This window comes from Onychomys torridus, chromosome 21 (genome assembly GCF_903995425.1).
Source record: "Onychomys torridus chromosome 21, mOncTor1.1, whole genome shotgun sequence".
Classification (NCBI taxonomy): domain Eukaryota; kingdom Metazoa; phylum Chordata; class Mammalia; order Rodentia; family Cricetidae; genus Onychomys; species Onychomys torridus.
In genome coordinates this window covers 18,509,524-18,521,781 of record NC_050463.1, presented here as the reverse complement: position 1 = coordinate 18,521,781, position 12,258 = coordinate 18,509,524, and the positions used below count along the sequence as shown (strand labels likewise).

The following is a 12,258-nucleotide window of genomic DNA, read 5'->3' as shown; positions in this document are numbered from 1 at the left end:
GCAAACAGCTAGCTGTAGAGGCGCTGCCGCAGTTCACACTTCCCAACAGGTTAGAAAGCCTAGGATCCACCCGGTATTTCGCAGGAAGGGGGGGGGGTGAGATAGCTCGTGGAGGGGAGAGCCTTCCTGGAGGACAGAGGGAGGGAAAGAGATAGGAGCGAGAGCGCGCGCGCAGAGCCCTTTGAAAGGACTTACACTTCCTAATGAATATTTATCCGCCGCTACTACACGCTCCCGGCTTCTCTTACCTTACGGCAGGTAAGATCTTCCCTGCTCCCCTACCCTGGGGGTCCTCCCGGCTCCCCCGACTCGGGCGCGGGTGGTCAATTTTTGGGGCCGGCGGGGTGAGGTGTGGGGTGTGGGGTAAGGTGGCTTCGCTGCCGTGTGCGATGGGCCCACACGACCAACGGAGTGTGGGGGCTACCTATGTGGAGAGAGAGAGAGAGAGAGAGAGAGAGAGAGAGAGAGAGAGAGAGAGAGAGAGAGAGATTGTGCGCCCCCGAGCGCGCGTCTGCTCGAGGCACGCACTAAGGACATTTTCGGACTTTTCTCTCGGACGCCCCGAATCTCCTGCCTTTGCCTTTCTTCGGTTCTCCTCCTCTCTCTTTGGGCCTCTTCTGCCTCCTCCCCCACCCCTCCGGTACCCTTGCTTGCAAAATCGCTCATCTGCCCGGCTTTGTGCGGCTGGCGCGCATCCCTCCAGGCAGGCTCTCGCATCTCTCACAAAGAGGATGAAGAGCTCATTTTCCGCTGTAACCCCTACACCGAGACCGCTGGTCAAAAGGGATCCCTCGACCTCCTTCCTGCGGGTTCTGCTCCTGAGAGTCTGCCGCGCGCTCTCCCTCTTTCCCCCTCTTGGGGCGCAGGGGCTCAGTGCAAGATGAGAGATGAGGGTGATGGTCGATGACTGGGACTCTCGGGTACTGGGTTGAACTTCACAAGGGGTCTACTACCAGGAACTGAGAGCCAGAACCCCCTCCCATGGTAGGGCCCTAGTAACCCCCCCCCTCCACCACTGGCGGGAGGAGCCCGGCGAACTCGGACCCGCCTAGGGGGAAAGAGGGAGGGGAAAGGGAAGGGGTCAGGGAGGAGCTGATGATTTACACAGAATTCTTTAAACAGACTTACCCAGCCACCTGTTGAGAATCAGTCTGGGGTCGGCCAGCTCCGGATCTGCTCGAGGTGGACCCACAAAAACAAAAGCCAAGTTGGGAAAATAAATTTCTTTGGCTAGCCTAGGCTAAGCAGGTTAGGCTCACAGCCCTGCGCTAGGGTTGCCAGGAGGTAAGATCCCAGAGGGGACTTAGCTACAGGACCCAGGACTCAGCGTCCGTCCCCATCCCACACCTCCTCAGCTCAGAGGCCAGGGACTCTGAGTCCATGAACTCGGCGCTCAGAGCTCAGCACCCTCAGTTCAGCTTAAGCCGGGGCAGGCCTTCTAAGCCCTGCTCAGAAGTCAAGAGCAGCAGCGCCGCCGCTCCTCGCTGTCTTTCATGCAGCAGCCGCTTCTTATTCTTGTGTCTCGGCCTCTCTGGGCGCCCCGGGACAAAGCCCCCAGAACCCGGCCGCTCCCTTCCCACTAAATCCCCTTCGGGGTCAGTGCGCTACCAGCCCAAGGGCCGCACGCCTCTCCTACTAGCCGCCGTGTGGCTCTTAAAGAGCCCCACACCCCTCCGCCCCGCGTGCTCCTCCGACCCCCGCCACCCCTCCCCTCTCCTCCGGATCTAGCCCCCCACACCGACGCCTGAGGTCCCTGCTACCCCGACCCAAAGCCCATGGACTCACAGCCCCTCCTTTCGCCTCCTCCCCTGAGCAGCCGGTGGGGCGGCAAACTGAATTCTACCCTCCGGTTTAGGTCTCTCTTCACTCCAAGAGCACCGGCCCCTGCTTTTGCCCTTTGAATGGATCATGACCTGGGCACTACCTTTGCCCGGCTCAGAGATGATCCTAGAATGTCTGCCCGGGCTTGGTTTAGGGGGTCATGGAATGGAAAAGGGGCTGGGCACGGGTGTGGAGCTGAATGGAAGGAGGGAAGAGAGGAGGGGCCGGTCAGATAGACTCTGAGGCTCTGCTACCCACATTGGCCTTCAGCAGTCCTTGAAAACTGGCCATGAATGAGGACCTGGGGTCAGCGATCTCATCCTGCTCAATGGAGGGGGAGGGTTTGTGAGCATATGGAGACCAGAGAGTCCAGAAGGTCCCGAGTGGAGAACTGAGAGTTCCCTGCTTCTAAACCCTGTTTAATAAAGACCCAAGAGCTAGGTGCCCAAGAAAGGAGTGGGAGGGGGCCCGGAGTTCCAAATGCCCCGGGGAAGGGACGATGGAGGAGAGAGGGGTCAGGGGAAAAGTCAATTCTTTCCGAGGAGTGAAGTACAATTTCTAAAGATTGCTTGTATTAACTACTCAGTCATGCCCCTTGGCCCAAGAAGAGAAGGAGTAGATGATTGTCATAGCGGATGGCTATGTCCACCCCCTTTCTTCCAGAATTTTCCCTCTTTGCTCCTCCAGGTTTGTATTGGGCCCAGTCGTGCCCAAGGAGAGTGGCCTTGCCTGGGGTGCCTTCTTGAGGCCTCTCCAGGGCTAGAAATATGATTGAAGAGAGATTAGAAGAGGGCCAGTGTGAAGGCAAGTGTGAACCTTCAAGTCAGGCTGTGATGCCCAGGTTTCATCAGTGCCGACAGGTTACATCATTTCTCTGTTTGGACTCAGTGGTGGTGCCAGCAGTGTCGGTTTGGGGAGCTGACCCTGCCCACCCTTTCTCAAATACAGGCCCAGGGTTCCAGTTGTTGGGAGATTGGTGGGAAGAAGTGTGAGGCCTCCTAGGGAGATGAGACCAAAGGAATTTGAGGAAGGAAGGTGGAAAGCTGACCTCCCACCCCCTATGAATCTTTCCTTCTGACACGCCAACACTGGTCCAGATGTACTTTTAAGGAACTGGGGTGGCTAATTGATTTACAGCTGGCCCTATGGGGAAAAGTTCGAGGTACACAGGGATGCGCTAGATCCAAAAGCTGTAAAAATCCACCTCCCTACTTCCCCAGACCCATAACCATTCGACGTTCACGTCTAGCTCCTTTCTCCTGGGGCTAGATCACTGTGCAGCCAGCTAGACTGGGTTTGTGCCCACCCTCCTGGGCCTGGCGGTGGGAGGTGTTCAGGTCCTAGACAGAGCCAAACCTCTCTTGTTTGAGGATGTGGGGGGTGGAAGGGCCTTTAGCGGGCGGCGGGGCTCATTAGGCGGAGCGGGGTGCCGAGAGGTGCGCGCTGCCGGCTCCAGAGGCCGCCTTTGAGCCGTCGGGGCGGCTTCATTAAGCAGCGTTAACAAGGCGTACAAATGCCGGGCCCAGCAGCTTTCTTGCAATGCTGGGGCCTTAGCAGGGCGCCAGGCTAATGAGGGTCACTCAAAGGGGCTGATCAAATATTCAAATTTCCCCTCACGCCGGGAACTTTTATGCACCAGGAAAGTTGAGGCAACTGAGCTGTGTTTACTGTCCTGAGCCACAATTGCTTGAAACCCGGGTCCCCGGAGGCTAAGGAAGGGAGGGAGCTAAGGGGAGGGAGAAGTTGTTGTTGTTGTTATTGTTGTTCAAAGGAAAGTAATCGGGGGTCCTTGAAGGGCTTCGAGGCCTCCCCGCCCGAAGAATGAGCTCCCCTGCGCCCTCCCTGGCGGCCTGCGCCAAGCTCCTTCGTTGGCAGCTTGAGGGGAGGCCCAGACCACCCGCTGCCCAGCAATCTCCATCTTCCAACGTCCTACAGCCCGGAAGAGGCGTTGCCCCTCCAGGACTAACCTTCCTGACCATTTGGGTCTGCACTTTCGGATTAAGCAAAGAGAACTGTAGTGGGTGTAGCTGTCCCAGGCCCTTTGGGGCACTCTCTCCCGCAGTCCTGCGGAACCCTTGGCATACCAAACGAGGAGGGTGTTCCTGCAAGTCCCCTGAGCCTTTCTCAGCGCTGTGGTTAGAGCTGACATTGTAAATAAGTGCCTGGCAGAGCACCATAGACCACTCTACTATTCAAATGCCCCCATTTGTCCCCGCACTAACTGAACTCTGACTCAAAGATACTGTAGGCCAGGGTTGAAGGTGATGGCAACTTTGTGAGTGCAGGTGACCTCTGTGGGTACCAAAGCCGTAGATCCGCCAAGTCGCAGATCCGTGAGTCTCGGAGGCCAGAAAGAAAGAGAGATCTAGAGACCCTACCGGCTAATTCACCCGGGTCTAGCGGCTCTGAGAGTATTGGGATGCAGGAGATCCTCAGCGTACCACCTACCCTGGAAGTGCCCTAGGCTCTTCCCACTCCAGACTAGCAAAGAAAGCCCTCTGGGTCCTATGCACTGGCCTGGGTCCATTGCACTGGCCCCTCTCCCCAGAGTTCAGTGCGTGGGAATTGGAAAAACTCCAGAGGTCCACAGCAATCCCCCCCAAAAAAATGCACACACCCAACCAAACCTTTTAGGTCAAGACCCCACGGATCACCAGGGGGGGATCCAGACCTGCAATAAGCATCCGGGACCATCCGCCCCGCCTCCCTGTCCAGCTCTCAGGACTCTCAACTTACCGGCTTTAGAAGCAGCGTATTGCTTCCGGCCTGAGCCGGAGAAGCGCTGGCCGCAGTGTGGCCAGGAGGTGGGCTCAGAGCGCTGCAAACAGCCCTGTTCTGCCGAGAGGCTCTCCGGCTGACAGTCGGGGCTGCAGCAGGCCCGGGCCGGGTAGGGGCGCACTCAGAACTGTGCGCCTTGCCTGCGCCCTCCTTCCGGCTTAGCGCTCGAAAGGCGCGGCTGCCGCCACGGAACTGGCGAGCCCAGCCGGCCCACGAGCAACCAGGCAGTGGCTGGAGTGCAGGGCTGTTCCCGAGCAGAGTCTGCAATCCTTTGGCCTGAATTCCTCCTGAGTGGCGAGGGTTTTCGATTTCAGCGCTTTCGGCACAGCCCGCGGCACCTGCCCAACCTCCCTCCGGGCCTAGGTTCCCCCCCAACTCGGAGGCGGGGGGTTGCGGGGATTGGGAGGGACTGGCCGGGTTCACCCGCCCGCCTGGCGCCTGGGTCCCCGGCTCCGGGGGATGCAGTTTCGGGGTCACGAGCTGCTTTCAAAAAGTTGAACACAATATTCGGAAACCCACCCGTAGGAATTCTCCCCCTACACGCGGCACAATACCCACTCCCCTCCCCTTTTTCATTCCTTCCTCCCCCGCTTCCTCCTCCTGCCCCTTCTCCCTCCCACCTTTCAGCCTATAATCCTTCCCCTACAAGAGAAAGGGGTCGGGGAAGAAAAGACGAAGTGTCTGTTTTTGTGTCCCAACCTTTGGGCTCTTTTTGGGCCCGCACTGAGCGACCGCCAAGAGCCTGGCAGCTGAGAGGAAAAGCACCCCTGGTCCACAGGAAGATGTATGGAGAGAGAGACCGCCAAAGTGGGGCTCGACGGACCCACCTTTTAGGGGAAACATTCTTCCACCCTAGGCAGCCAGTTTAGGTTCCCCCACCTGCCTCCAGCTAGAGAGCCAGGATAGTCCAATCTAGACACCCCGTGTCACCCTCAAATTGGTTGTGCACTCCTCGGCGCTGCTGGATCAAGGCCTAAGAAAGACCCGAGCTTGAGATTTAAGGCCTGCGACCGTTTTAGCTCCAGGCTCCAGTTAGGTCCACATTTAAATTCTCCCACACTCTTTTTCACTCCTCCCTCACTGAGATCTCCCGAGTGGTGTGTACCCGGCGCCGCGCCCCCAGATCTGCATCGGAATGTAGAAAAGATCTTTTAAAAAAAGTTTTGAATTCCTCAATGATTTTTCTTCTAGAAAGGCAGCTTAGGATAATTATTTCAGCTTTATTGAGAGCAGATTAGTTGAAGTCTGGGCGCTGAGTTTCAATACGCGTTGTACATGGGCCCACAATGTGGGCATTGTTGGCTACTGTGTGTGAATCCATTCAACATATACACTTTTTAACACCAAACCGAATCCTGTCTAAATATACACAGTGCGTAGGGAAAAGATGTCTCTGACCCGGACAAATCTGCGTAAATCACACTTCCATAGTTACAGAAGCTTTACAAAGGGAGGCTGGACCCACGATGCAGATTACAACTTCTCACAAGCAACATGCCTAAGAATAAATAAATGCTCATGGCTGGCTTGGGTGCTGTAGTACCCCCGGCAAAGGAGGCCCTCTGCGTTCTTTAGAAGAGGCGGGAGTCTGTTTCAGGTTTGTGATATTACCTTACCTATGGAGGAATCGGACTTTTATTATTTGTTATTAAAATTATTTACATTATGAGCCAACAAGGAACGTTCAGGCCTTGGGTGTTTACTCAGGGTGCCCGCTACAGTTTCAGCATCTTTCTGAGGATGTTGGGCAGGCCCAGTGGTTGTGCCCATGAATGTAGGAAAAGTGGGCATCCTCCAGACTCCCCATGGTCCAGAGAGTCCCTAGATTTCTGGGCTCCTGTTGCTACTCTACAGCTGGGGGAGGCAGCTGAAGTCTGGGAGTGGAGAAACAAAGAAGGGGTTTGCTTTTGAAGATGGAGAAAGTGTAGTGTTGTTTCCACTATTTTTAAATACAAATGGTGATGGAAAATTCACCGCTCCTTGTCTGAGAGCAGAGCAAAGGACTGTACAGTCAGCACGGAAGGAGGTGCGTTAAAGGCAGTTCAGTAGTATTGTCCTGGGTTCAACCTCCCAGGCACCAGAAATTGTCTCCCAAATCTAGGTTCACCCAGCGTCTTGCTAAGGGTGACTGTGCAAAAGGCCTTATAATCTCCTCTCTTCTTTTTTTCCTGACAACTATTAGCGCTCACATAGACAGAAAGAGGTGACTGAGACACCGTGTGCAAACCTTGCCGGGCCACCTGGTCCCCAGCCTCTCCGCAGACAAGCTGCCTGGTGCTCCTGAGGCTGGGAGCCCCTTCCCTCCCCAAAACACTCCTGTAACTAATTGCTTGTCTCATTCAACTACTCTATGGCTTTTCCTTTTCGAATTTTTTTCGATCAACTTCTTTGAGCAAGAAGAGGGAAAGAGAGAGAGAGAGAGAGAGAGAGAGAGAGAGAGAGAGAGAATATTAAGAGTTGCAAAGATTTTTTTTTTTTTAATTCTGTTTCGCCTTCTCCCTCCTCCCCCCCCCCCTCCGGCTAAGTGGTAAAACCGTCCTTACGTTCTCGGTATTGATTGGCAGGGCTGACAGTGATTGGCAGTGGTTGCCGTGGCAACGCCACAACGACACGCCGCAGACCAATAGAAAAGCGAAACAAAATGTTTCAATGCTGCACTCACTGTGGATTTAGGGGAGATATTATGAGGCTGTTGTCATTAGGGCGATTGCTGTGGAATCGCTGAATCTTGACTCGGCGGTGGTTGGCTCTCGCTCTCCTCTGGCTCTCCTCTCTCTCCCTCTCCCTCTCCCTCTCCCTGCCTCGGGTTCTCTCTCTGCGCGCGCGCACCGGGCCGCTCTCCTTCCTCCCTCTCTATGTGGCTGCGCGGGTGTGTGTGTATGTGGATGTGTGTGGGGTGTGGGTGTCCCTTACGTCCTTCCTCCTCCCCCTCCTTCTCCTTCTGCTCCCCCCTCCTTTCCATCTCCTCCTCCCCCCTCTCCTCTCCCTCCTCCTGGTCCTCATCGCCCCTCTCCTCCTCTTCCTCCCCTCTCTCTTCCTCTCCCTGAATTTTCTCCTCTCCTCTCAGGTCAGTCCATGGTATTCCGCTCCCCCTTAGACCTCTATTCCTCCCACTTCTTGTTGCCAAACTTCGCCGATTCTCACCACTGCTCCCTACTTCTGGCGAGTAGCGGCGGCGGGAGCGGTGCGGGCGGCGGCGGCGGCGCGGGAGGAGGCGGCGGCGGCGGCGGGAACCGTGCGGGAGGCGGCGGCGGTGCTGGCGGAGCAGGCGGCGGCGGCGGCGGCGGCGGCGGCGGCGGCGGCTCCAGGGCCCCCCCGGAAGAGTTGTCCATGTTCCAGCTGCCCACCCTCAACTTCTCGCCGGAGCAGGTGGCCAGCGTCTGCGAGACGCTGGAGGAGACGGGCGACATCGAGCGGCTGGGCCGCTTCCTCTGGTCGCTGCCCGTGGCCCCCGGGGCGTGCGAGGCCATCAACAAACACGAGTCGATCCTGCGCGCGCGCGCCGTCGTTGCCTTCCACACGGGCAACTTCCGCGACCTGTACCACATCCTGGAGAACCACAAGTTCACCAAGGAGTCTCACGGCAAGCTGCAGGCCATGTGGCTCGAGGCGCACTACCAGGAGGCCGAGAAGCTGCGCGGCCGCCCCCTCGGCCCGGTGGACAAGTACCGCGTGCGCAAGAAGTTCCCGCTGCCGCGCACCATCTGGGACGGCGAACAGAAAACTCATTGCTTCAAGGAGCGGACTCGGAGCCTGCTGCGGGAGTGGTACCTGCAGGATCCCTACCCCAACCCCAGCAAGAAACGCGAACTGGCGCAGGCCACCGGCCTCACTCCCACACAAGTAGGCAACTGGTTTAAGAACCGGCGACAGCGCGACCGCGCCGCGGCGGCCAAGAACAGGTCAGTGGCGGGGACCGCGGCCGGGCCACAGCCTCCGGGGCTGGGGAAGGGGGAGAGATGCAGGCGATCCCGGGATGGTAGGGGCAGCTGACCCAGAGCTGGAGAAGCCGGGACTCTCTAGGTAGTTAGGGAAAGTTTTTGGTTGCCCTGGAACAGGGGACGACAGGCTGTGGGTTTATAGACTACTTTCCCCAAGAGGGGCTTTTATCAGGGCCGGAACTGTGTAAGTGAGCCTCTAGTGTCCTCAACCCATGGTGCCGGTCCTTGGGAAGTCTTGGTCCCCAGGCAGGTTTCCTCAGCCCTGGCCCCAGCTGGAAGGCTGGGAGGTCAGGCAAACTCTCTTTGCTATCTGATTATCATCCATGCATCGTGGGGAGCCTTAGAGAGGTTCAAGAGGAGAAAGTGGACCAGGGTTCCTGCCACAAAGAGAAGGGCTGTGGCCACCACCATCCCAGCGAGCTTCTTTCTCAGACCCTGAACAGGAGAGACAGGCTGGGTGTGAAGAGGCCTAGTGTGTTTTAATTAATGTGTTCACACAAGTGTGTCCACTCCTGGTGTCCCTCAAGCATTAAGTCTCCCGGTGTCCTCAGTTAAGGAGCATCCATCCCTTTGGTCCACTTAGCTAGGGAGCAAACACCAGCAGGTGCAGCTCTGTTGCCAGTAAGTTGGTTACAAAGTCACGAAGTTGTTTGGGTTCATGTCCATCTTTAAAGCTGGCCTGGAGAAGTGAGTAGGAAAAGGAGAGGGGCCAGAGCAAATGAGTCCAAAGGAAAGGGAGAAAGAAGGGGTGTGGGGAGGGGGGTGGCTGAGCAGAAGCTCGGATGCAGAGCCTCGCTCAGCTTGATAGGCACTAGGCCGGGGGACGCTGCAGGGAGCAGAAGCTCCAGCGGCTGACAGCTGCTGGCGGCTGGAGGCTTAGCAAGAGTACCTGGAGTATGTGTGGGTTTAGGTGGTCCAGGCCTGAGGCCACTTCTCTCTCCTCTCTGCCTGTGGAGGCCACTTTTCGCCAGATGGGGGGAACCCCCAGGACCAGGGCAAGGCTTCCTTGTGGGGAGACACTGGGTTCAGGCAACTGCTTCTTTGCTCAGAAGAGACAGTCTGTCCTTCCTTCCTGCCTTCTTCTCTTCCTTCCTTTTTCTAGCTTCTTTCTCTTCCCGCATCTTTTAGCTCCCACCTTCCCTATTTTCTCTTCCCCGGATCCTGCGCCCTCCGCGTAGGGACTCAGAAAGTAAATCGGTGGATGCTCTTAGGAGAACCCCCGCAGCTCTGGATGTGTGTTTGGCAAAGCCGTGGCTGGAGGCTCTGTGGAATTTCTGGGTCTCCAGGCAGCGGGCCCAGTTACAAGAGCCGCCGAGGTTGCAGAAGAACGGAGCTCTTCCCCACTGTCTGCTGGTCCAGGGCTCAGCGTTCCTAGCCGCCTGCTCAATTCTCCGCAGGCGACTGGCCTGGGGTTCAACCCCTTCTCTAAGGCCGTCCCTATCTGGAACGTTTCCCTAAAGCCAAGGAGCCAGGGAGCCAGGACTTGGGTTAGGAAGGCTCTGCGCTACTCAGGGAGCAAGCAGTTGGTGCCCCGAAGAACACAAAGCGCAGTCGGGGGCAGGTCGCTCCGGGCTAGCGACGGGGGAGGCCGCCAAGGCAGGGGAGTGCGAGCCCAGCCGGACCAGGCTCCCCGCGGTGCAAGTGAAGGGGAGCCGGGTGGCGGGCCTTTGAGTGAGGGCAGGCACCGCTCTCTCTTTCCCGCAGGCTCCAGCACCAGGCCATCGGACCGAGCGGCATGCGCTCTCTGGCCGAGCCCGGCTGCCCCACGCACGGCTCAGCCGAGTCGCCGTCCACGGCGGCCAGCCCGACCACCAGTGTGTCCAGCCTGACGGAGCGCGCGGACACCGGCACTTCCATCCTCTCGGTAACCTCCAGCGACTCGGAATGTGATGTATGATAGCCAAGGCCGCCCTCCTCCTTCCCCTCCCCCCCCCCCTCCTCCTCCTCCTAGCTCCTCATCCTTCTGCTCCATCCCTAGAACAAACCGAAATCAGGATACACACACACACACACACACACACACACACACACACACTCCCACCCCAGCCAAAAATTATATATATATATATATATATAAAACAAGAAAAATAAATTAACCTCAAACCATCAACAATCCCCCCACCACTACCTACCACCACGGCCACCCCAAAGGACCGCGACGCCAACAGACAGTCACAAACGCCGATGTTGCGGGTGACAATTGTATACTTTCCAGGACAAGCACGGTTTCTCCTTTTGGTTCCCACGGACCCGGCACCCCACCTGCATGACGATTTATTTGTATCTGGGAAAATATTCTCTCTAGTTTAAAATGATTTAAGGAGTCGACCATACAAAACCCGCCGCCGCCGCAACAAGACAAAAAAGCAAACAGACAAAAAAGGAAAAAACAATCTGACATCTCCGTTCTGAATTTGTTTTTTTTAAAAAGGAAAGAAAGAACTCCTCGAGAGAAATAGCAAATGTTTCTTCCTTCTGTTCTCTTTTCTCCTCTCTCTCTCTCTCTCTCTCTCTCTCTCTCTCTCTCTGTTTTTAAGTCCAAGTATTGGTCAAACAAGATAGAATCTTTTGTTTTTTTGTTCAACAGACAATCATTTTCTTCGTAAGCACCTTTTTCTCTCCACCCTGTCACTGCCTGTGTGGGTACTGGTTATAAATGTGGAAAAAGAATAGTTATGACTGTAACAGATTTTTATTTTTATTTCAAAATTTTATATGAATTATGTATATCTTAATGATCGGTCATTTTCCCAGTTTGTAATATATGTGTAGAAATTGCTTGTATATGATACCTGCTTTTTCTTCCTCTTCCTCCTCTCTCCTCCTTCCTTCCCTGCTCACTCACCTCTTTCCTTTTGGGGGTTCCTCCTCCCACTGGGGGTCCCAGGCGTCGACTTGGTAGTCGAGGCTTGGCGAGGTGGCCAGGGTTAGGGCGAGAGAGGGACCCTCTCGCTAGCGAAAGCTGAGTGAGGCCGTAGTATTCTTATGCAAAAGCTATTCAAGTTTTTCCTAGCCGCTTCTGAGGCCTCATTCACTCCCGTAGGGCGCGTTTACTGTTATCTTAACTGCGTGTTTATCTATATGTAAAAAACTTTCTAAAGCAAATACAGTATTCTCCATTTTCTTATCACTCCCAGAGACTGGTGTCTGTGTGCGCTCAGGCCGACAGTTCCCGGGTGCAGCGGCCCAGCCTCGGGCTTGCTCTCTCTAGCTCTGCTGGCCGCCAGAGCCCGAGGAAGGATGTCAAAGCTGGGTACGAGATTTTTTTCTGGAAGTTGAGTCGAAAACTGAGAACAAACAGTTCTGGAAAGAGAGCCCCAGCAGCATCCTGAGAGAATTGCGGGGAGGGCCGGAGGGATGGGTATTACAACTAGTTTCTTCCATGACAAGGTGTGCGGCCTGAACTCTTCCCCGAAGCGCTTTGCCCTGAGATTGCAGCGTCTACGCCCCTGGTGGGTCCTTGGGATGTTTGGGTAGTCTCTGGTTGCTGCTGCTTTGCTATATATATTTTAAAGGAGAAACACACACGGTCCCCTAACCCAAGCATCCATCCTGGACATAGCTGAAACTTTGTCTTCGTTGCCCCCCCCCCCCTCTTTGTGGAGGAGGTGTAAATTAGTTAACTATGGCCCGGGTGGGGGTGGGGGGATAGGGACAGGGAAGAAGAAGTAGGTAGTTTTCTGACTTCAGGGCCTAAAATCAGGATGCTCCTGCCTCC

The 12,258-nt window shown here is 56.0% G+C and overlaps 1 protein-coding gene across 1 annotated transcript; it reads left to right on the top strand.

The window, feature by feature from the left end:
• Nucleotides 1-212: 212 nt before the first annotated feature.
• Nucleotides 213-10,583, top strand: Six3 (SIX homeobox 3). The gene is made up of 3 exons (XM_036171044.1): nucleotides 213-258; nucleotides 7,667-8,501; nucleotides 10,245-10,583. Exons 2-3 carry the CDS (start codon nucleotides 7,675-7,677, stop codon nucleotides 10,435-10,437), a joined length of 1,020 nt encoding a protein of 339 aa, XP_036026937.1. The 5' UTR covers nucleotides 213-258; nucleotides 7,667-7,674; the 3' UTR covers nucleotides 10,438-10,583.
• Nucleotides 10,584-12,258: the final 1,675 nt, after the last annotated feature.